Source organism: Balaenoptera borealis (genome assembly GCF_965194805.1).
Source record: "Balaenoptera borealis genome assembly, chromosome: 11".
NCBI classification, from domain to species: domain Eukaryota; kingdom Metazoa; phylum Chordata; class Mammalia; order Artiodactyla; family Balaenopteridae; genus Balaenoptera; species Balaenoptera borealis.
Genome location: NC_138868.1, coordinates 10,632,398 through 10,656,642, shown reverse-complemented (window position 1 = coordinate 10,656,642; position 24,245 = coordinate 10,632,398). Strand labels below are relative to the sequence as shown.

Genomic DNA, 24,245 nt, shown 5'->3' with positions numbered 1-24,245 from the left:
ACTCGCTGTTGCTGCTGCCTGGAATGCCTTTTCCCCTCCCCCATTCATCTTGCAAGACCCCCTTTTTTTTTTTTTAAACATCTTTATTGGAGTAGAATTGCTTTACAGTGGTGTGTTAGTTTCTGCTTTATAACAAAGTGATACATATATCCCCATATCTCCTCCCTCTTGCGTCTCCCTCCCACCCTCCCTACCCCACCCCTCTGGGTGGTCACAAAGCAATGAGCTGATCTCCCTGTGCTATGTGGCTGCTTCCCACTAGCTATCTATTTTACATTTGGTAGTGTATATATGTCCATGCCACTCTCTCACTTCGTCCCAGCTTACCCTTCCCCCTCCCCGTGTCCTCCAGTCCATTCTCTACGGCAAGACCCCTTTCTGTGATCATCAGTGTCTCTGGGCTCCCAAGAGGATGATCATGGCATCAAGTGTGTTTAACGAACAGTCAAGGGAAGGGGCCAACTACCCCCCAGCCATGGGGCCAAGCCCAGAAGGGCCTTCTCCCTCCGGCCCTGCCTTAGGAAGCAGGTTTTCATGTTCCTTTCTGGCCTCTTCAAAGAGTCAGTAAAACAGGAAGTGAGATGCACAACAGGAAGCAGGGGAGGCATGCCCTGGATCCCTCCCGCCTCCCGTACTTGGGAGGCCCTGGAGTTGGCCACACACAGCAGAGGGTCAGGACCCCACATGACACTTTGTGGGAGGCCCGGGTGGAGCACCCTAATGCCACTATCACCCACAGGTGGAGGCTTAGCGCCTCACATGGCCCATAAGCCCCTCAGTGATCTGGCCCTGCCTGTGCCTCCACCTTCATTTCTGCTTCTCCCTAATCACATCCTATCATCAGTCAGCATTTATCACTGCCTCCCCACACCCTGTACATACCAGACTGTTTCTGTCCCCTTGTGCTGTTTGCTTCCTGCTCTAGAATACCATTTCCTCCCTTGGCCTCTTTGTGAGCTCCTATTCATCCTTCAAAACCCTGATCAGAGGTTACCTCCTCTGGGAAGACTTTGCTGAGCCTTTCAGACCCTACCTCCCACATCTCTGCCTCACCTCATATACTGCACCTCTGCCCTCCATGGTAACTTTCACACAACTGCTCCCCACCCTCATCACGAGCAACTGGAGGACAGAGACAGTTCCTATTTTATCTCCTCATCACCAAAGCCAAGCAGAGGGCCTGACATGTGGGAGGGCTCTCAGTGAATGTTTGCTGCACAGAATGAATCTCTAGTATTGGAGATTAGGCCCGAAAAGAACACCCAGTTCCTCATGGTGACCAATCTGGATCCACTGTTACTCATGGCCTGATGCAATTCTCCCAGCCTCTGTTTTCACCTGTCGTGGGTGCAACCCTGGGGACTAATAACTTCCTGTTATTATTAACTAATAACTTTTCTCAGACCCACATGTATGCCAGTTAATCCTCACCAAAATATATATATATATATTTTTTTTTTTATATGCATTATATATATATATATATGCTGCACCCAGATAATCCAGGATGATCTCATTTTGAGGTCCTTAACTCAATTACATCTGCAAAGCCCCTTTTTCCAAACAAGCTTTACATTCACAGTTTCTGGGGGTTAGGATATGGACATATGTTTTGAGGGGCCGCTACTCAACCTATTTCAAATAGTAACAGCTACACTTACCAGGTGCTTCCTATGTGCCAGGCACCAGGCTAAGCACTTTACGTGTATTAGCTAGTTTAATTCTCACGAGCACCCTCTGAGCCTGAGGTAGGGACTGTTATCCTACTCACTCCCGGAGAAGAAAACAGAGAGGTTGAGTGGCCCAGCCAAGGCCACTCAGCCAGTGGGCAGAAGAGCTGGAACTCAGAAGCAGGTGCTCCAGGGACTTCCCTGGCGGTCCAGTGGTTAGGACTCCATGCTTCCACTGCAGGGGGCATGGGTTTGATACCTGGTCAGGGAACTAAGATCCCACATGCCGTGTGGTGCAGCCTAAACAAATAAATAAATAAGTAAATAAATAAATAAACCAGGGAAAAAAAAAGAAGAAGAAGAAGGTGCTCCAGCACCAGAACCCAGCGCTTCCCAGATGACTGGACTCTCTGAGGTTCATTGTCATCAGCCCTGCAGGATAAGTAGGGCTGACTTTCTGCTGTTAAACATGCTCCACAAGCTTCGGGAAACATCTCTGCAGCCGACAGGATCCACAGGTGTTACCAAGTCCAAGTTTGTACTGTTCACCACAGGACAGGCCAGTAAACTGAGAGACCAATTGTTGGGGCAAGGCCTAGCCACTTTATTCAGAAAGCCAGGAGAACGAGAAGATGGTGGACTTGTGTCCCAAAGAATCATCTTGCCTGAGTTAGAACTCAGGCTTCTTTTATACTAAAAGGCTGGGGCGGGGTACGGGGGGCGGTGTGGGGGGGTGGGGTGGGGGAAGTCAAACACTTCCTGGTTCCAGCCAGACTCCGGAGGGGATGTGTTAATTTCTTCTTTCCTACAGCCATTCACATGCGGGCTTGGTCAGGATGTTTCCTGTGAGCTAAGCAAAGGGATTTTAGCTTTACACTCATTACCTGGGAGGCAGGGTTCCCAGAGATGGGCCATTATGTATAATTTAAGCTTATAGGCAAAATCCCTTTAGTGATTAACTTGTAGCAAAAGCAATAGAATACAAAGGTTAAAGTAAAATAAACAGATCCAATATGGAGTCAGATTTGTTCTTCCCTATGACACAGAGACCATGGCTAGGGCTTCCCTTGGGTCTGTCTGCAAGCCCCTGGGGTGAGGTGACCTGCTTCCTGCTGGTTCCCATACATGCTTTGGTCCCCATGATTTTGTGTGGGTTTTTTTCCGCATGACACCAGCTGGGTGGCCTACAATTCAATTCTGACACTATCTCCATGGAGATATAACATCAGATTCCACAGGTTAAGGACTCAGTCCTATAAGACTGTCCCCTCCCCCTACTCAGACACCAATCACAAGTCCAGGTGTCACCTCTTCTTCTGATCTGAACTGGCTATCAATCTGAGGTTCCAACGACCCCCTCCTTGGGTTTGATTAATTTGTTAGAACAGCTCAGAGATCTCAGAGAAACGTTTTGCAGGAACAGCCGGATGGAAGAGGTGCACAGGCTAAGGTGTATGGGAGGGACGCAGAGCCTCCATGCTCTCTGGGTGCTACTCTCCCCGTATCTCCACATGTTCACCAATGTGGAAGCTCTGAACCCCGTCCTTTGAGGGTTTTATGGCAGCTTCGCTACACAGACATGATTGATTGAATCATTTGCTGTTGGTGATTGACCTCAATCTCCAGCCCCTCTTCCCTCCCAAGAGGTGGGGAAGGGGGGATGTGTTCTAACCCTCTAACCATGTGGTTGGTTCCCTTGGCAACAAGCCCCCATCCCTAGGTGCCTTCCTAAAGGAACCTCAACAACATAACAAAGGACACATTTGTTTTGCTCCCCTCCCAGGAAATTCCAAGGGGGTTTAGGAGCTCTGCCAGGATGGGGACGAAGACCAAATACATATTTCTTATCATAAATCACAGTATCTCAGTCCCCTTTACCCTTGCCTTTCCAGCCTAGAAAGGCCCCTGCCTCCCCTGGCACCCTCCCTCCAGCCTTGGCTTTTATTAGCAGAAGAGATGGGGTGAGGACTTCCCTGGTGGTCCAGTGGTTAAGACTCCGCACTTCTACTGCAGGGGGCACGGGTTTGATCCGTGATCCCTGGTCAAGGGAGTTCCACTGCCTTGTGGTGAGACCAAAAATAAAGGAAACAAAAAACAAAAAACAGATGGGGTGGAGAACTAACGCAGAATTCTCAGCACCTCAGTGACTTCGACCTTATTTTTTTTTAATATTTATTTATTTATTTCGTTGCACTAGGTCTTAGTTGCAGCAGGCAGGCTCCTTAGTTGTGGCATGTAAACTCTTAGTTGCAGCATGCATGTGGGATCTATTTCCCTGGCCAGGGAACAAACCTGGGCCCCCTGCATTGGGAGCGTGGAGTCTTAACCACTGCGCCACAAGGGAAGTCCCTTGACCTTATTTTTAATCCTACTTTACATATTCAGAAACTCAAGTCAAATTTTCAAAAATAAAAAGGACTAAGTTTAGAAAGGTGAGAAAGAGATAAACAAACTGAGGTTCAGAAAGAGGCCAAGAGGGAAGCCAAGCTTCCAAGTCAAGTCACCCTGATCTGACCCTCTCTCCTCAACCATAAAAAATAATGGTGGTTTTCACCACTATCACGTTCAAATGATTACCACATGCAGATTGTTCTCAGTGCTTTACATGGGTTATTTATTGAATCCTCAGAGCAACCCTACAAGTTATGTACCCTTATTAGCCCCATTATACAGATGAGGAAATGGAGTCACCAAGCCGGTAGGTGACTTTCCCAAGGTCTCTAGTGGGTGAGCATTGGAGCTTCAGGCTTGAGGCAGGAGACAGATGGGCTCCAGGCTGAGCAGCCAGAGTCTGTCGCCTGCGGAGAGATACTCCAAGATGAGGAGCAAAAGAATAGCTGAGCCGTGCCCAGAAAAGAGATAAAAGACCACATATTCCTCATTCTTGAAGTCAAGGAGTCCTTCCCAACTATACATGTGCAGAAAGGCTCCTCAGAGGTCAAAAGGGAGGGGGCATCATCTCATAGTAAATAATGTCAACCTACCCATAGCCCTCTTCGCTAGAATCCATCTTGGCTAAGAGATGCGTGTGCACACACAGGAGGACTCTGAGATAAACCAAATACGGCCTCAGAACCAGGCAAAGCAAGATGATTGGCCAAAGGAAACCGGGAAGGAATGCCCCATATAAGTGATTCAAACTATCACAAGGGCATGACTCTCTCTCTCTCTCTCAGCCCGCCCGTGTGTCTATCCACACGTAACCCTTTTCCTCCTAATAAACACTTTACTTGTTTCACTACTTTCCATCTCTATATGGAAATTCGTCTCTACACAGCTGACGGGCCAGGGCTTTGCAACTGGCCACTTGTCCCTTGTGGTCTAGTGACTAGGACTCAGAGCTCTCACTGCCGTGACCTGACTTCAATCCCTGGCTGGGAGCTGAAACCCTGCTTCAAGCCGCTGCAGGCTGAAGCGATCCAGCATCAGGCAGATGAGCTCTGGTACCCATGAGTCTTTGCAGAAATGTAGAGTCATGACCAAGGGTTCAGGGCTCTCTCTCTCCAGGACAGCTCAGCACCACTTTTCTCAAAGGCATCCTTCTGCCCTTGGCCATGAGGAAGCTCCCCTGCTCTTTCTCTGCCTTTCCAGGGACTTGGGAGAGACGCCTTCCTCACGAGTAAGGTCCGTGATCCGTTAGAAAACACCTCTCTGAATATTATCTAATTCCATGCCTATTTTACAGACGGGGAAGGTCCCTTGGCTCCTGAGAGGTGAATGCAGGATAGAAGCCAGGTCTCTCAACTCCTCTGTCTGGTGCTCTCCCTGGCACCTAAAACCCCCCATCAGGGAAAGCTCTCTGTTACAGTAGAAAGCAAAGCAATGTATTGACAGAAGGAATGATGGATTGGAGAACCAGCACACCAGTGGGTGAATGTTTGCTGAGAGGCGGGATAATTAAGTAGTCTCAAAATATCTCCCCATAATATACTTTCTAGTTACAAAGAGAAACACAGTAGCTAGCTGTAGAGTGGAGAAACCTGGCCAATCCCATCTCACCCAGTGATCAAAGATCTATCAGCAGTAATAGGACAAGCCAGTCCGATGGGCCTCCGGTTTGAATGCAATGAGAAGGACACAACATCACCTCTGGGGTGTTGCTGCCTGTTATGGGTTGAACTGTGCCTCCATTCATACATTGAAGCCCTAATCCCAGTACCTCAGAATGTGACTATTTGGAGATGGGGTCTTTAAGAAGTGATGAAGTTAAAATGGGGCTATTAGGGTGGGTCCTAATCCAATCAGACTGGTGTCCTTAGAAGGAGAAGAATTTTGGACCCGTAAAGAGACACCAGGGCTGTATGCGCACATGTGAGGGCTTAGCAAGAAGGCAGTCACCTGCAAGTCTAGGGGAGAAGCCTCAGAAGAAGCCAGACTTCCTGACATCGTGATCTTGGACTTCCAGTTTCCAGAACTGTGAGAAAATACACTTCTATTGTTTCAGCCACCAAGTCTATGGTATTTTGTTATGGTGGCCCTAGCAACCCACACACCACCAAAAATGCATAAACTGCGTCTAAGCAGCAGGAAACACGAGACAAACCCAAATGAGGGCCATGCTGCAAAATAACTGGCCTGTACTCCTCAAAAATATTCACGCTATGAAAGACACAGACAGAGGGACTGTCCGAGATTGGAGGAGGCCCAAGGAACATGATTCTGACCTTGGACTGGACCTGGTCTGGGAAAAAAACTTTCTCCTTTGCTGTAAAAGCATGAGGACAATAGGTGAATTGAATAAGGTTCATAGATTAGACAGTTGGGTCATACCAATGTTGATTTCCTGATTTTGATCTTTTAACTGTGGTTGCTTGTTTTTTAAGAAATACACACAGCAGTGTTTAGAGTCAGTCACGTCTGCAACCAGCTCTCTCATGCTATATGGAAGAAATTGTGTGTGTGTGTGTGTGTGTGTGTGTGTACGCACATGTGTGTGCGTGTACATACAATCAGAGAGAAGATGAGCGCTGAAACAAATGTTAAAAGAAGTTAACGTTTGAGGAAACTGGGTGAAGGATATATGGAACTTCTTTTCAGTAAGTCTGGAAGTATTTCAAAATAAAAAGTTGAAAACCTCCCATAGTCCCACAGGAAGAAGTCACCTCACCAGCCCCTGCCCCCCTCCAGCCACCTCTCCTCCCCTTCCCAGCCCAGCTTAAGTCCGATGTTTCCCCACCTCTCTATGCCCTGCCCTCCCCCACCCCCAAATTCCCTCCGCTTCGGCACAATACCCACCCCCCCCCACGGCACCCCCCCATGTCCACTGGCGCCTCTGCCTCTGCTCAGGCAGCCTTCCCTCCAGAAACTGCCCCCGCTCTGGGTTCGCAGGCTCCACCTGCTCTGCTCCTGGGGCCCTTAACCCACGGAGCTTCCCCCATCTCAGTGCTAATCGCAGTAAAAGTTGATCACTACCAAGTGTTCAGTCATTATCACAAATGACTTATCACCCCCAGTATTCGTCTCTTTCAGTCTCCCCTCACCCTGTGAGGTAAGCGATATCAACCCCAATCCACCAACGGGAAACCGAAGCTCAGAAAAATGACGTGTCCCTTGTCACAGCCAGAAAGTGACCAGGGGGCTGGACTGGAGCCAGAGTCTTAACGACCAAGCCACATGCTCTCCCTGCAGCTATGAATTATAATGACCTATGGGGACTAACACGCGCTGAGCCGGGCTCCTCCAGACCCTGCGCTCAGGCTTCCAGGAGATGAAGACGGGGACAGCCCCCCCCCTTGGAGGATGGCCCCTAATGAGCTAATACAAGCAAGGCCTTGGGACCCTGCCGGCCGCGTGGGAAGCGCCCCTGTCTGTGAACCAGGCTTGTTGTTGTTAATAGACTTTATTTCTTAGAACTGTCCTAGATTTACAGAAAACCTGAAAAGATAGCACAGAGAGTTCCCATATACCCCACACAGCTCCCCCTGTAATTAGCATCTCACATTAGGATGGTACATTTATTACAATTAATGAACCAATGTTGACACATTGTTATAACTAAAGTCCATTTCCTTAGCTTTTACCTAAGGTCTTTTTCTGTTTTAGGATCCCAGCCAGGAGGCCACGTTATTTAATTGTCTGTTCCCATTGTTTGTCATCGGTAACAGCCACGGGGGTATTAATGGCCTTAATCCCCCAGGAGACCTCTAGGAGGTACTTCTTCTCGTGAGTCGGGAGTCTTCTCAGCAGAGTCCAACGGCCTCTGGCTTCACCCTTCAGCATCCGTGACTCCTTCCCTCCATCCCTCTCTCCCCTCCCCCCACTGCAGATGAATTGGGAACCCATCTGAGATGAACAGCTGCTCCATCTGCTATCGCGGGTGACAGCCAAGCCCCAGGGGCCCGCGGTCTTTTCTGCCAATTACAAAGACTGCCATGCCCTGGAGAAGGTAGGGGTCTCATTGCTCTGGGGGAGACCCCACGGCTGGGAACCAGCTTGCCCTAACAAAGTGTCAGGCTAGAGAGGCCCCTCAGGGACCAGGGACACATCGGAACCCAAGACCACTCAGTGGGCTGGTGGGTGAGGAAGACTAAGTCCTGGGCACTGACCCCTCCTCTGCCTGGAGGCTGCTCCCCTGCCGCCCTCTCTCCTGTAGGATGGGCGCTCCCACCCGAGGGTGTTCGTGGAAGCTGTGCTGCCCAATGGTCACTCTGATCTGTCCCAAACCTGATCACACCTGGACTCCAGACTCCCACCTGGCACCACCCACCACATTCTCCCTTCCTGCCCCTCATCCGCATCCCCTCCGCCCTACCCCAGAGGACAGCTTAGCCCATTTAACCCCTGCCTCACTGTCCCTGGACCCACCCAGCCCACCCTAGCTCAACCCCAGCGGGGCACCTTGGAACACGGTGGGGAGCAGCTGAGAAGCAGCTTACGTAGATACGGAGGAGTCCTCCGTGCGCGCACACGCTGTCGGGAGCCTTCGTGAAGATCGGGTGGCCTGACAGCCCTTTGCTGGGCTCTGCGAGGCCACTGCCCTCCATTTCCCTGGAGGTGTGCAGCCCACTTGGCTCCTTCTCCTGTCCTCACCACTCTTGTCCCCAGCCCTAGGTACCCTCTGACTCAGGAACAGTGCCAGATGGCCTCCAGGCACATCCCCCACAGAGTGAGAAGAAGTTCAAAGGAAGCCCATCAGCTGGCTTCTGTCATGACACCAGAGAGGGTCCCTGTTACTATGGCAACACAGGTGCCACTTTCCAAACTGAGCAAGGCCCTGGTCCCCTGAATGCTGAAGGAACAGGAGGGCTTCCTCCCCCACCCCACCCGCCAGTGATGAAACTGCTCCACGCCCCGTTCCTAGGAGAGCCTGGCCCCCAGAATGGACCGCAGAAGAGATCTTTAGATGTGGTGACCACCTGCCCCAGCCTGATAACAGTTAATCTTTTTTTTTTTAACATATTTATTGCAGTATAATTGCTTTACAATGGTGTGTTAGTTCCTGCTTTATAACAAAGTGAATCAGTTATACATATACATATGTTCCCATATCTCTCAGTTAATCTATCTTTACATGTACCCCTACCCGTAGATCTAGAACATTCCAGCGTGGATGATAAATTAAATGGTGACCCTACTTCTAGAGTGTAGTTCACCTGTCTGTTGCCTGCGTGAGAAAGTCTGGTCTGTGAAGGCTTTGCTGGAGTTACCACTGCAAGAAAGGGCAGTGAGAGAAGCCAGCTCTCCCCTCCGAGGCCAGCCCTCAAATGCTGACGGTCACCCAGGCCCTCCCCGCACCATGTCTATGATGGACCCTGAACCCCAAGGCCCTGACCCTCCTCTTTGATCTGCCTTCGTCCCAGCGACTGTCCAGTGCTTCAGAAACAGTCACTTCGTCCTGGTGGTGTCCCAGGAAACCGCCTTGGTGTGCAGGACACTGATCAATCTCCACCTGGCCCGCACCGCCCCCGGCTGCCCCCCAACCAGGAGGCGGGATCCTCCGTGGTCTCCATGGCTGGCCCTCTCACTTGCTGTGACACCACAGTCCAGGAAGAGTGGGGGCCACCCTGGTGCCCATGACCACCCCCTGGGAGGGCCTCCCCCAGCTGTCTCTTCCTACAGGTGGACCGCATCCAGCACAACCAGCTGGTGACCAACATCGGCATCTGGATGGGGCCACAGGGTTCCATCACGTGGGACGGCACCTTCCTCACACAGGCTGGGCTGCGGGCTTGGGTGTGAAGGAAGCACAGGTGAGCTTAGCACAGGCTTTGGAGCCGTCTGGGTTCATGTCCAAGCTCTGCTATCACCCACTGTGTGACCTCGGATGAGCTACTTACCTCTTCCCAGCGCCACCCGCCCCCCAGGCCGGGGCAACACCCCTCAACCAGAGCTGATGTGAGCATTAGACCGGGCCTGCCCACGCCTGGCAGGCAGAAGCCACAGCAGGGCCTGAGAGGGCCGGAGTCCTCGGGAGCCCTCGCCTTTATCCCTCCAGAACTAAGCTGAGAAACGAAGCATCAAGAAGCTGAAAAGTCCCCTTCCAGGCCCCAGGAAGAAGCCAAGGCTGTGCCTGGCCGTTGCCACCTCCTGATCTCAGAGGTTACAAAGCCGCAGATGAGGCAGAAGATAACTGGGGCTGAAGCTCTGAGGGTACGGGGTGGGGTGGGGGAGGAGCGGAGGGAGAACCCTTCACTGAAAGGGGCCACCGGCACCTGCTGACTCAGGTGGCAAAACGAGCCAGGAACCCAGGATGCCAGGGGGTAACCCCTGAGGACATCTGAGCTTGTCACACCTGTCTCTGAACCCCAGGGGCCAGGCACCAACCTCACCCTGAACTAATATGGTAACCACAGGGTGTAGGAATTCTGTGCTTGGCACTGAGTGGGTTTCCAGATGTCTTTTTTCCCCACCCTCCTGCCATGAGGGCTGGGGCAGGCTGCTGGCGTCAGGGTTCAAATGTCTTTTCTTTTAAAATGCTATGTATTCCCAGAGGGACCGGGGGACAAATCTGGCATGCTTTGGACATCAGGATTTAAAAGCTACGGGAGCTAGCCAGAATTCATCACAGAAGGGAAGCATAAGGGGAAACAGCTGTAGGCCATCAGGAATGAGCTGGAGGGCTCCGCAGAGGAAAGGCCTTCCGGTCAGGGTGGAATCACTCGTGTGTACTGACACCTCCTTTGTGCCAGGCCCTGGTCTCCATTGGTAGGACGTCCTCCCCAAGGGCACCGGCCCAGGCCCGGGCCCAGGGCTCTGCCACAAGGAGAAGTAAAGGTCGAGCGCTCGGGAGCCGGGGTGGGGTGGGTCAGCTCCTCCTGCAGGACACCTCCGGGTGCCGGCGTGCCCCTCCCCCCACCAGGTGCGTGCAGTGCCACGCAGGCCAGCCAGGCACACTGGACCCAGTGGCAGACCAGCCACAACTGCAAGGACAATGATGACCCCAGGGCACTATCTCGTGACCTCACTTGATCCTTAACCACAGGCTTTGGAGGGAGGGGGGTCAGCGCCACTGTACAAATGAAGAAATTGAGGCTTAGGTTAAACGGCCAGTAAATGCTGATAAGATTCAAACCCGGGTCTGTGAGATGACAGAGCTTTCAGAACAGGGTGGGCATCTGTCAGCCCCATGGGGGCTCCATCCTCGGCATCTAGAAGATGGCCTGGCACAGCAGGCTCGACCTGTCCCCAGAAAACAAGACGTGGTGGGCAGAGGATGGGGCAACGATGCACATCACCCAGGGGACTGCAGGTGGCATCCATCCGCCCTGCTGGACCAAGCCTCCTATGTCCCATCCACATAGTACAGTAATCTGGATGCGCCGATTCTGTGTCTTCTCTCCTCCATCCTCTCCAACTTGGACTTCAGGCTTCACATCCACTGTGTCTTCAACGCCAGTGACTTCCTGCCCCTCCAGGCGCCCCTCTTTCCTCCCCCATCCAGCCACTGTGACTCAGCACAGCCCCCTGCGGCTCCAGCTGCAGATCGACAAGGGAAAAGGGTACGGTGTCCCTGCGCTTTCTCTACCCACCCCCACTTCCCAGACATACAGCCGACCGAAGTTCATGGGCCCCTCTCCCTGCAGACAAGGCTTTCAGCTCCTACCACAGGGAGGGGGACCACCCCATTGTGGGGCTGCTTCAAGAGTCTGACCCCATGGAGGTCTGGCTCCTGCAGAGGACAGACCCCATTCTGGTCCTGGTGCTGCACCAGCGCCAACCCCTTCCAGTATCCTCAGTGGCCCATCCAGTCAGGTGAGTGGCGGTGGTGCTGGAGCTGCCCCTCCCCTCCCCCTCCTTGACTTCTTTCCTCCCCAGGTGTCCTTTCGGTGACAGCTCAGGACCTGAATGATGGCCTTGGAGGGTAGCTCTGCCCTTCCACTCTCACTACCAGTGCTTCACCGTTGCCACCTTCGCCCTCCTGGACACTGGCTCCTGGAGGGCCCGCAGGGGACCACTCAGAAGCATGTGTTCTTCCTGCCTGCTCCCCATCTGCTAAGCAGGGATAAGCTGGTCACCGAATCCCTCCAGCCCCCTGCGAGCTAGTGCGGACAAAGGTCCCCAGACGGGACTTGGTCCTCCTGAGTGCTGTGGAGGGTAGTGAGCCCTGACCTGCAAACCACTCCAAAAGGAGGAAGGAAAATGCCGGATCGTGAAAGCAATCAACCCTAACCTGATCCGGGCATGGTGTTCCAGAGTGGCCTCACTTCTGACTCTAGAAATGATGTGTTCAGCATAATTCTGCTTTGAATTTTATTTTAATTAATTAATTTTTGGCTGCGTTGGCTCTTCGTTGCTGCGTGCGGGCTTCTCACTATGGTGGCTTCTCTTGTTGCGGAGCTCGGGCTCTAGGCATGTGGGCTTCAGTAGTTGTGGCATGCAGGCTCAGTAGTTGGGGGTCGCGGGCTCTAGAGTGCAGGGTCAGTAGTTGTGGCACACGGGCTTAGTTGCTCCGTGGCATGTGGGATCTTCCCGGACCAGGGTTCGAACCCATGTCCCGAACCCATGTCCCCTGCACTGGCAGGCGGATTCTTAACCACTGCGCCACCAGGGAAGTCCCTCTGCTTTGAATTTTTATAACTCAACTTCTGCGGAAGGTAAATATGGATACATTTAGTGTATATTTAGGTTTTTCTACGTAATCTATAAATGGCACCATAGGCCACATACTACTGTTTAACTTTCGTTCTACTGAACAATATAAATCTTTCACCTTAATATAGACAGATCTCTATATATTTTAAATAGATGCATGGCATTCCATCAGATGTAGACAGATGTCACTGGTTAGCACCTGGGAGGCTAGCTGAATAACCAGCTCAGCTGCGTGCCTCTTCCTGAGCCAAGAGACCCTCGCCTGCTGGATGAAGGGGTACCTGTTGGTTACGCTGCTGGCTGCTGGTTCAGGTCAGTTCCTCCTGCTTCTACTCCTTTTTTTTTTTTAAATTTATTTATTTATTTATTTTGGCTGCGCCAGGTCTTAGTTGCAGCACGCAGGATCTTCATTGTGGCATGTATGCAGGATCTAGTTCCCCGACCAGGGATCAAACCCGGGCCCCCTGCACTGGGAGCGTGGAGTCTTACCCACTGGACAACCAGGGAAGTCCCTGCTTCTACACCTTTTGGGAGCTGCCCGTGGCTTTGTGTTTTTGGAAGCCATGGTAACCCGCCCCCCCAACCCTGCCCCCAGTCATTGGTCATTGAGGGCCAGGAAGAGAGGGCGCTAGACATCTGTTCTCCTGCTGCCCAGTTAACACTACATCCTCGGAATCCCCTCTCCGCATCTGTCGGGTGGCAAAGGGAGCAAGTCGGCCCTCCCGGGGGGACTCTGAAGGCCGGGGCCAGGGCTCTACGCGGCACAGCGCTTCCCTCCCGCAGGGTCCACTACTGCAGACGTGAGCCATCCAGAACGGGGGAGGCACAGGTTCCAAATTGGGAAGCAGCACCTATGGCGCTGTACCTTGTGGGACTGGGGCTGGTCAGCGTGCCCAGATCTCTTCCCTCCTGCCTGGCCGGCAGCAGTGTGGGCCTGGGCTGGGTCCCAGACCCCATGTCCCTGCCTCAGGGCTTCTTGCCCATGGCTCTAAGCCAGCCCCGTGCCTTGACCTTATTCTCATCCCACCAGGTTTACTTCCTCTGCGGCACCTCTGCCTGCTGCCCCTCAGAGCTGAAGACTTACTTGACTACATGTAGCTCTGGGGCTGCGGGTGAGTCCAGGGTGGAGGACAGAATAGGGGGGTTCTTTGTTCTTTCATGTCTGCAGGCCTGTTCCTGGCTTCTGAGCCACATGGGGAGCAGGACGGCAATGAGCCTCAGGTCACCACAATGACATTGCCAGGTCCAGAGCATGGTAAGCTCTCCCAGGCCACTGGGCTTTGAGGATTCCTACAGGTGGGAGTCTACGCTGGGGCCTGCAGGTATGAGGCTGTGGGCAGGCCCCTCAGGCCTTGGCCCTCCAGGGTGTGCTGACAAAACGGGGAAGCTTTGGCTATAGTGAGGGCAGGAGATGGTGTGACTGAATTCATTGGGGAACTAAGCAAAGCTAGCCACGGTCCACCTCACCTGCAAAAGGGCAGCTTCAGCTCTGCCCAGTGTGATTACCAAGGGCTGGGGTTTGGGGAGAGAGTTGGAGGGGCCCTTGCCCAGCCCTGCCATCCTTCAGATCCCTTTTGTCTGGCAGGCTCCACCATGAACTGCAGCCCAAGTCCTCTCCTCTGGGTAATTCTTTTGCTGTTGGCTGTTGCCCTGGTCTGAGGGGTTGGCGTCTTTGTGGACCTGAGTCAGGCCAAGCCCAGAAGCTCCTGGAAGGCAACAGAAGGTGAACAGGCTGAATAGACCCTTGTTTCAAGCCTAGTGAAAGCAGGTGTGGAAAAGCTACTTGTGATGACTAGACAGAATCATTCTCATCTCAGACACGTGCACCTCAGAGTCAGCTCTGTCCTTTCAGAATTGCGGCCTCTATTATTGGGTAGAGTCCAATGCCTCCCAGGACTGAATTTAGGAGACTTTGCTTCTCCGCAAGGAAAGGCGGCATTCCAGGCAGAGAAAGCAGGACAAGAGAAGGTAGGGGGAGGTCAACTCATGGCAGAGTCAAAGCACAGCAATAGCTGGGAATCGGGAACCTGGCAGGGCTAATGGCCTGTGAAGGCTTGTCACCTTCTCACAGACACAGGAGCTCTGAGTGGGCATCCTCGAAGCATGCCACTTGGTTGCCATCATGGATGAGGGAATCCAGAGCTCCCGGGGCCAAGAGAACTAAACTTGACTTGAACAAGCTCCTCCCGGTCCCCCTCTGAGCCTCCCAGCCTCCCATAGAGGATGCTGGCTACTTCTCCCATCACCAGCCCCCCTTCCCACTCCCTTGGCCCCTGGGACTGGTCCACACAGGGGTGGTCGGCACAGGCTGAACAGCAGCCTGTTGGCCGAGGCTGCCTGATGCCACAGTGGGCACGGCTGCCAGACAGGTCAGTACCAGTGCTGGCTGTGCTGCTGACCGTCTGCTCGTGTATGACATGGGCCTTCATCTCTGACTTGTCGGTCTGGAAAGGACTTTGCTGCCATGTAGAGCTTCTAGGGTGGGAAAGGTAACCCAACCTAGGTGGAGTGGGTTGGGTTCAGCCTCTGGCAGCTGGAGGATCTGGTGGGGAAGTCAAACTTGGTTTCAGACACCTCTCTGGCCTTTGGTAGGGCGTGAGTTAGAGAAGTGGCGTAAAGGGAACCACAGTGCTTGAGTCAGGCCCGTGGCCTTGACACCATGCAGGCACTCTCCAGCCGTGGCCAGTTCCATCTTTTCTGTTTTCAGGATACTGGTTGAATACAAGCCAGGCTGTTTGAGTTATAACCCTGGCTCTGCCTCTTACTAGCTGTGTGATATTGAGTTATTGAACTCTTCTGCGCCTCAGTTTCCTCATCTGTAAAATGGGAATAATACCTATCCCCATAGGGATGTTGGATAAAATGAGTTAATAGATAAGAATCCTTAGAATAGTACATAACAGCCAACATTTACTGAGTACTATTAACTACCAGAATTTCTCCTCCTCCTGCCCCAAAACTAATGCTTACTTAAAATTTTTTTTTTCTTCCCCATATGAGGACAAGCTTATAGCTCAAGATGAGGAGGGGCTAGGGGAAGCAGCTGCCTTAGGCTTTTCTAGCAAAATAGAGCACTTAGGCAGGAAGATCCAGACACTTGCTATGGAAGTTAGTTAAGGAACTCCCCTTAGCTGGGACTATTTCCCCATCTGTGACTAGGGATGACTTGTTCTGTCCGACCTCCTGGCTTGTGCAGGGCCTATGGGATATACTTTTCAGGGTTAGTGTGAAATAAGTGAGGATTCTCAGCTTGGATGTTGTTTGGAGGAGCCAGGCTGACAGGCTCTGAGGGGTCAGGGATCCAGTTCCATTCAGGGCCAACTCTTCTGACCATTGCCTTCATTGCACAAGCTCATTGTGAGCATTTAAACAGCACGGAAGGGTGGTTCTGGGAATGGCATCGATGCTGTGTTTAAACCAAGCATGAGTCTATAGATGCCAACTGGAATCACATTACGTAACCAACTTTTCTCTTTAACTTTTTTTTTCATGCAAAGGTAGACATCTTGTGTCATTACCTATTACTTTCAACAGCTGCATTCTCCTTCGTATCATGGTTGAACAATATATTTGATCTCCTTTTTTAAAAACAATTTTTTTTATTAAAAACAATTTTTAAAAAAATTTTGACCGGGCCACATAGCTTGCAGGATCTTAGTTCCCTGGCCAGGCATTGAACCTGGGCCATGGCAATGAAAGCAGCAAATCCTAACCACTAGACCACCAGGGAACTTCCTGATCTTCTTTTGATGGAAACCAAGTCTATCGTTAAGGATAACAAGTGTTGAATACAATTATGTAAGCGTGTAATTCTTCGTATACCATTTTCTCAGAAGAAATTCTTAGAACTGCTGGGTTGAAATCTACGCCCCTCTTGACTGTCGGGCTCTGGGAACATATGGGTGCCTGTTCCCCACACTCTTGCCACCACAGATCAATAGCATTCTACAGCTTTGCCTATCTGAGCATCATTAGGTAAACAGCATTGCTGATTTAACATGGACCTCTTTGATTAGACGCCAAGCATCTTTATAGCCGCTTATATCTTATAAATCGCCTCTTCGTGTCTCTCATCTATTCTCCTGAGTTTGTTTCCTTGTCTGTAAAGAGCTTTCACAAGTCAAGGGGTGGATATCCTCATCTTTCAAGTTTCCCACTGAGTTGGCCATTGGTTTTTCTTCATGGGGTCCTTCCATCTTGCTGTTTGAAAGGATTACGTAACGATGAATATTTTTTCTGTCCTATTTTTATCTTTAAATGCAGCAAAGACCTTCCTTACCCTATACGCTCATAAAAGTATCCATTAACTTTTTGTAATACTCCTATGACACTGCAGGTGTTTTTCTCCTGCTGTTTCTCCTCGTGTATACAGGCTCATGATTTTGATAGGTAACTTCAGCAAACACTATTTCCATTGTACATAGATTTCTGTCAACACTTCCATGTCAAAGGGTCCTGTTTACAGAAACAAATGTACAAAGTATGTGAACAATGAAGGTCCTTGCAGCGCTAAGTCCCCTGTACTTACCCTGGAGGGAAGCAATCTAAGTTTTGACTTTCCTGGATATCAAAAGCCAGTCCAAATTTGCCCAATTTAAAACTTCTTCCCTCACCTGAAACCACCTCCTGGTATAAGAAGGCACCTGAACCTTGAGAACAGTTGAGTCAGACTTGATGGGGATGATTAACAAACCACTTTTGCTGACTTGTGGCAGGAAGCAGAGCTGCTCGGTATCTGTCAGGTTTTCTCTCTTCCTGCCTTTTGGGGAGAGGGCCAGGGGCTGTGGCTGCAGCTACGTGATACCCAAGGGGGATCCCCTCCCTCTCCATCTACCCCTGGCTCCCTCAACTTTACACTGAGATCATGGTGCTTTGCCTTAAATAAAAGGGAGAATACTTCACAGCCTGTTTCTTCAACTTAAGCAAAATTCAACTCTGTAAAGTGTGACTCCATGCTCAGACATTTCTGTAAGGGTGTTTTACATGAAAGTGACACTCTGGGGCTTTCCTGGTGGGTCAGTGGTTAAGAATCCGCCTGCCAGTGCAGGGGACCCGGGTTCGAGCCCTGGTCCGGGAAGATCCCACATGCCGCGGAGCAACTAAGCCCGTGCGCCACAACTACTGAGCCTGCGCTCTAGAGCCCGCGAGCCACAACTATTGAGCCCATGTGCCACAACTACTGAAGCCCGTGCGCCTAGAGCCCGTGCTCTACAATGAGAAGCCCACACACCACAACAAAGAGTAGCCCCCGCTCGCCACAACTAGAGAAAGCCTGTGCGCAGCAACGAAGACCCAACGCAGCCAAAAATAAATATAAATAAAATAAATTAAAAAAAGAAAAAGTACCACTCTGTTCCAGCAGTAGGAAGACCAGATACCCAGGTCAACTTTCAGAAGCAAACAACTAAAATGCCAGATTTATGTGTGTGTGTTTTTAAAAACATGTTTAAATCATTGCTGAGCTAATATTAAAAAAAAAAAAAAAAAAAAAAAGGCATGCACAGAGGCCAAAAATAAAAACAAAAACTCTGGAAGGAGCCCAGCTTCTATTCTGGGATTTCTGCGGAAGCCTGGAGGTCTTGACATTCTGCTTTGATGAGCACAGGGAACTGCAGATCAGCCCAGAGGCTGCCAGAGATGGGGAGCCTAGTGGAGGCCTCTATCCAAGCTGGGACTCAGGGGGCTTCATCTTCAGGCCAGAGGGAAGGAGAAACAAACCACTGCACGGAAGCGGCAGCAAGGGATCTTGCCTATCTTGACTATGGTGCTGGCTGGATGGATGGATGAAAAAAAAAATCTCCCCTGAGAATTAAGAGTACAATTCCCTCTTCTCTGGTCCAGATTCTTAGTCTAAGGCAGGGGTGAGGACTCTTGAAAGTTCAGTCTGGAGAAAACCTCAAGGGCTGAATTTAATTTAAAGTGATCCCAGGGTGAGAATTAAAGTAGTCTGGGCTCAAGCAGAAGCAAATGCAAACCTTGACTGAAAAAAAAAACATGATTTCAGCCAAAGTCCCAAAGAATTCTCAAAGTCACAGATAAAACGAGCATTTCACAAACCCAAAATCACAAGACACCATAAAAAAGAGTGAAAAGACAAGGCTCCAACTGAGAAGATAGTTGCAACACAACAAGGGATTACTATCCAAAATATATATGCATTTTAAAATTGCCACAAATCAAAAGGAAAAAGACAAACTAAATAGGAACATAGGCAAAGGCACAAACAGGGCTTTCGCAAAAGATAAACTCAAATGGCCTGTAAGTGGATAAAAAGATGCTCAACCTTATTAGTAATCATGGATGTGAAAATAAACTTCAAGATACTATAATATACCCCCCAGATGAGCAAAAATTTAAAAATCAGAAAATATTAAGGGTTGGCAAGGGTATGGAGACAGGTACACTCATCCATTGCTAATCAGAGTGTAAACTGGTACAACCATGTTGAAAAATAATTTGTCATTAGAAAACAGACTTGTGGTTGCCAAGAGGGAGGGAGGGTGGGGAAGGGATGGATTGGGAGTTTGGGATTAGCAGATGCAAGCTATTATATATAGGATGGATAAACAACAAGGTCCTACTGTATAGCACAAGGAACTACATTCAATATCCTATAATAAACCATAATGGAAAAGAATATGAAAAAGAATATATATGTATAACTGAATTACTTTGCTGTACAGCAGAAATTAACACATTGTAAATCAATACTTGAATAAAATAAATTTTAAAAAAGTTTGTCATTACCTATATGATCTATATAATAAATCCTCTCCTAGGTTAATATCCTAGGAAAAACCCTTGTACCAGAATGTTCACAGAAACACTGTTTATAATCGCAAAAAAATTGGAAACCCATATATCCATTACCAACAATAGGACATATAAGTGCAGTGCGAGGTATTCCTATAATGGGATTCTACAGTGAATGAGAAGGGTTAACCTGTCCAAGTTTATCCCTTGCAGGCTGGCCTCCCAGAAAAGGAGGCCTCTTACAAGGCTCCATGGAATCCAGCCACTGCCAAGTGCCTAAGGCGCTGATCAATTACAAAGCTTGGACCCCAGCCCCTTAATTATGTCAGAGGAGGGGCTGGTGCTTCTCCCACCATGAATGCAATGCGGTGAGTCCTGCTGCCCACTAGCCTCATCAAACAGCTGCAACGGCATCCTTTGGACCCTAGATCCAGGATCACGTCAAGGGAAAGAGCTGCTACAAACCCCCCGCCACCCACCCACCCACCCACCCACCCACCACAAAACATGGAGCTGGCAGGTTAGGGCCTGAAGCAAGGTTCTGCTACATCATACTGTTACCGTCTCCCTTCCCCGGAGGACAACAAAGGAGAAGCTGTGCTTCCCAATCGGGCCACTCAAAAGCACCTCAGCCCGATGGTGGGAATCGTCCCCCAGAGCGCCCTGCCCAGGATGCATGCGCCGTGTGGGACCTGCACATCTGTACGGCTGCCCCCCGTCTCTGGTGAATGCTGTTCCAGCAACCTGGGGGGAGTTCTGTTTGGCCATTTGCCTTTGTTGGCACAACAGTGAAGAACTACAGCTATGTGTATCAATACAGGTAAGTCTTAGAACAATGTTGAGCAAATGAAGTCAAAGAAAGCGAGTTGAATGATTTCATTTACACAAAGTTCAAAGATAAGCAAAAAAAAATTTTTTTAAAGGAAGAAAAATATATAGTGACAAAATTATAAAAGCAAAGGAATGATCAACCCCTATTTCAGGGTAGCAGTTTCCTCTGCGGGGGGAGAAAGAGGGATGCATTCGTGGAAGGGCACACAGAGGGCCCCCAATGCTGTCTTTCCTAAGCTGAGCGGTGGATACAAGGGTGTTTATTATCCTTTAAACTGAAAAGATATGTTTTAGACACTTTTGAATGAATGTTTCACAATAAAAAACAAAAAAACTTCTAAAATGTTGGTTAAAGACCTGTTCCAAATTCTGAAAAACTTCAGATGAGATCTTAGACCTCACGCTGCTGGTTTGAAACCAGCCACCTCCCAATCTGCCTGACTACGATCTGCTGGGCATTATTCCACCATTCCTGCCCTCCACCCTCCACGCTGTCTGTCTTCCCCTCCTGGCTCTCTCCTCCCTCCTCACTTCAGCAAGGCAGTGGGGCTGCCAGAGCCTCTCCTTCCACCAGCCACCCCTACCCTGGGTCCACCTAGTGAATTTTTACTTCTCCAAAATGTGCCTGTGTCACCTCTCCCCAGATTTACCTTTCATAACAGCTGCACCCCATCCTCTGCATTGGCACCTCTATGAGAACTCTACAGCCCCACGGTTGTATCACCTGTGTGCTCCCACCTCCCTGCCTAATCACGTTCCACTTCGTGTTATCAGAGCCTTATAAACGTAAGATTCATGAAGGAAGAAGGCCATGTCAGGCCTCACCTTTATAACACAGGTGTGGAGGGTCAAGGGCCACCAGGACCCCAGCAGTGTCAGTGGATGCCAGTGCAGACAGGAGCAGGGAAAACAGCAGCCAGCTATGGGGTGCTTCCCATGCCCTCTGCACACAACAGCCCTGTGCAGTAGGCACCATTAACTCAGTTTTACAGGTGCAGAAGCTGAGACACAAACACGTAAGTCATAGAGAGCTGCAGCTCTGGGATTCATACCTGGCTTCTGACTCCAGAGCCCACACCTAACCATAGCACTACATCCTGGAACACCGTGGAGCTGCCCGCTCCTGTCTCAGCTCATGATGGAGCAGTCAGCTGTCTCTGTAGCCAGACAGCTTAAAATCCCGGCTCTACTACTTATGGTTTCCAGCCTGTGGAACGGGGAGAACAGGGCCCAGCTGTGGTGCTGACAGCTCGGTCCTGGGGCCACTGTTACTGGGGAGACTAGTGTAACTACAGTGCCCCCAGGTGGCCGCCTTGGTCAGTGCTCCAAGGCCGAGCAAGCTTCAACAGTGGACGGACGAGGGTGGGCTTGGGGACTGGGTCCTCAGGCATGAACGATCCAGGAATGGATCGTCAAAGGGGTCAAGCTCATGTAGGATGCAATAAGCATTAATTACAAAAAATCATGAGCCTAATAAGGGTCCAGAATAGGTGAGCCCTTTAGAATCTACCAACTGAGCCCCACTTCCAAAAGGTTCACCTACAAGACAGCTGAGCTGAAATCTGGAGAGACGTGGCAGGGATGACAGCTCTCCGTTCCATTCTGGCCGGAATAACGAAGTCTGTCATCCATGCCCCCCCAGCCCTCCCCGCCCCCGCCTTTTGTTTCTGCGGAGACACAGAGCCTGGGCTTTGGTCTGAGCCCCAGGTTTGAATCTGTCTGCCCCTCAGCAGCAGTGAATTGAATGCCAGCAATGAGTACACGGCCCTGCCCTCCGGAGATTAAAACCTAGTTATGAGAGACAAATGCATAAACACCTCCAAGGTAACGTGGTTAGAACTACGCCAGAGGCACGAACCCGGGCTGAGTGAGGGCACTCGCCTGGCAGGGCAGCGACCCTGGGGAGAGCAAACAGTGTAGCAGTAGAAGTAAAAGTAGCAGCAGCAGCAGTTAAAACGTGTACGGCATTCATCACGCCCAGCACTGTCCTGAGCACTGCTCACACACTAACCTGCTTAAGCCTTACAACACCCCTAATAAGTACACTATCCCCGTCTTCCAGATGAAGGCACTGAACAGAGAGGAGTTAAATAATCTGACCGAGGCCCCTCACTGCTAAGTGCCAGAGCTGGGATTCAAAGCCCAGAGTCTGTCCCCAGAGTCCCAGAGCCTATCTTCCACCCTGGACTGCAAAGGGACATGAAGCCCCAGGGGGGTGCAGGAAGCTGCCCAGTTGCTGGACAGCTAAAGGCAAGGTTGTTTCAAGCATAAAATGAGAAAATGTACATATAGTGTCTGGCACACAGCCCTTCTGCCCATGAGAGAGGAAAGAGGGCAGGAGATGAAGGCACTGCAGAGCCTCACGATCCACATACCAGTCCTTCTAGGGCAGTGGTCTGGATCTGACTGGGGGTAGGGGCGGGACTAAAGTCCCTCTGAGATATACTCTAAGCCCCGCCCCCAATGCACATCTGCATGGATACAACACACGCTTCACACAATCTGAGGGGGACCACGGTGCCCTTTCCAACCCACAGGTCCCCCAAGAACCTTTGTCCTTACGTCCCGCAGTTTCCAGTTTTCCTGGAAACGAAGGCAGACCTTAAGAATGCATATTAGTATCCAGCCAGAAACCATGAGATGGTTTGGTGCTGTGCTTGCCCCAGGACACCCCCAGGGTCCTCAGCCACCCCCACCCTGAATGATGCTGATTCACCACCTGCAAACAGCAGCGGACAGCTCTACAGGTCCATCTTTCACTCAGCAGTTTCCCTTCTCCTTTTTGGTCCTGCTTCAGAACTATGATGGGTCTTTTCTTAAGACCCATACTCTTTTCAAATCACAAGAAATACCCCAAATTGGCTGAGGATACATAAAATTAATATCATCACACATTGAGCCACACCTTCAAATTGGTACTACTTTGGTTGGCAAATGTGGGAAAACTTCTAAGTCTTCCAAACGCTGGCTTACCACTCCACTCTTGGAAAGTTACCTGTAAGAACTAACCTAAGCTAGCAAAAGGCTGCATGCTTGAAGGTGCTCACTGCACACTGTTTACAAACAGCTAAAACTCTGGGATGTTTTCCAAAAGGCGAGTTCCATGGACACCAGGGGTTACACACACATACACAGAGCCTCTCCTTGTCAAATATTTATGAGGAAACTGGGTCCAAAAGTTAAATGGTTTCTTTGCCGGAGTTTCAAGGGTTTTACTAGTTAAGAGGCATTCTGACCCTCCTAGAAGACACGGCACGCCCGAACCGACTTGGCCACACGGCACGGACACAGCAAAGCACGCGTGGAGGGCTCTGCTGTGTCAACATGGATGGCTATGCTTTGACCCCACCGCCACCCCAAGGGGACACCCCATTTCTTGGCTCCCCTCCCTGGCGCGATTCCTTACCTACAATCACTGCCTCCCACCTTCTCACTTTTCTCGCCGCAGCGCTCTACTGGGACCGCTCTTCTCAAGGGTACTGATGATCTCCCGGGGCCACACCCAGTGGCGCCACACTCCGGCCACACTGGCCTCCTTCCCCTGCTCCAAGCCCCTTGACCATTCCAGCCTTAGAACCTTCCCTCGGTCTGCAACACTCCACCTCCCCTTTAGCTCCCGTCAATCAGGCTTCAACCTAAGTGTCATCTGCAAGAGGCCGTTCCTGACCACCTAAAGCCACACTGACCACCCTTATTTCCCTAATTAAATAGGGCATTCGCTGATCTTTTGCTTGTTTACTGTTTGCTGGCTGTCTCCCCTGGAACCAGTTCTATTTCAAATCTTCAAACACCAGCGCTACAGAAACCCTTCTGATTCAAGCTAGTCTGGGACAGATTTTCTGTCACCTCGGACTGAAGGACTGAGGAAATCCCTCCTGACATGCTGGCAGCTCCTCAGCTCCTCCCCCTCCCTTCCAGGCTCACGTGGGAGCCAACCCCACGAGGCAAGTGACGTGAGAC

The 24,245-nt window shown here is 50.6% G+C and overlaps 2 protein-coding genes across 5 annotated transcripts in view; one reads left to right on the top strand and one right to left on the bottom strand.

Annotated features, from left to right (window-relative positions):
- Window positions 1–24,245, bottom strand: part of LOC309605351 (pre-mRNA-processing factor 19) — a 43,451-nt gene that overhangs the window by 8,598 nt on the left and 10,608 nt on the right. The window lies entirely within an intron of this gene.
- Window positions 8,749–19,906, top strand: ZP1 (zona pellucida glycoprotein 1; the record flags this gene model as incomplete). The annotated part of the gene is given in 14 exon segments (XM_082342171.1): window positions 8,749–8,775; window positions 9,729–9,842; window positions 11,411–11,544; window positions 11,546–11,613; window positions 11,693–11,819; window positions 11,821–11,865; window positions 11,925–11,950; window positions 11,953–11,972; window positions 11,974–12,076; window positions 13,923–13,943; window positions 13,946–14,094; window positions 14,097–14,357; window positions 14,361–14,391; window positions 14,394–19,906. Coding segments are annotated over 14 exon segments (1,161 nt in total). The 3' UTR covers window positions 14,429–19,906.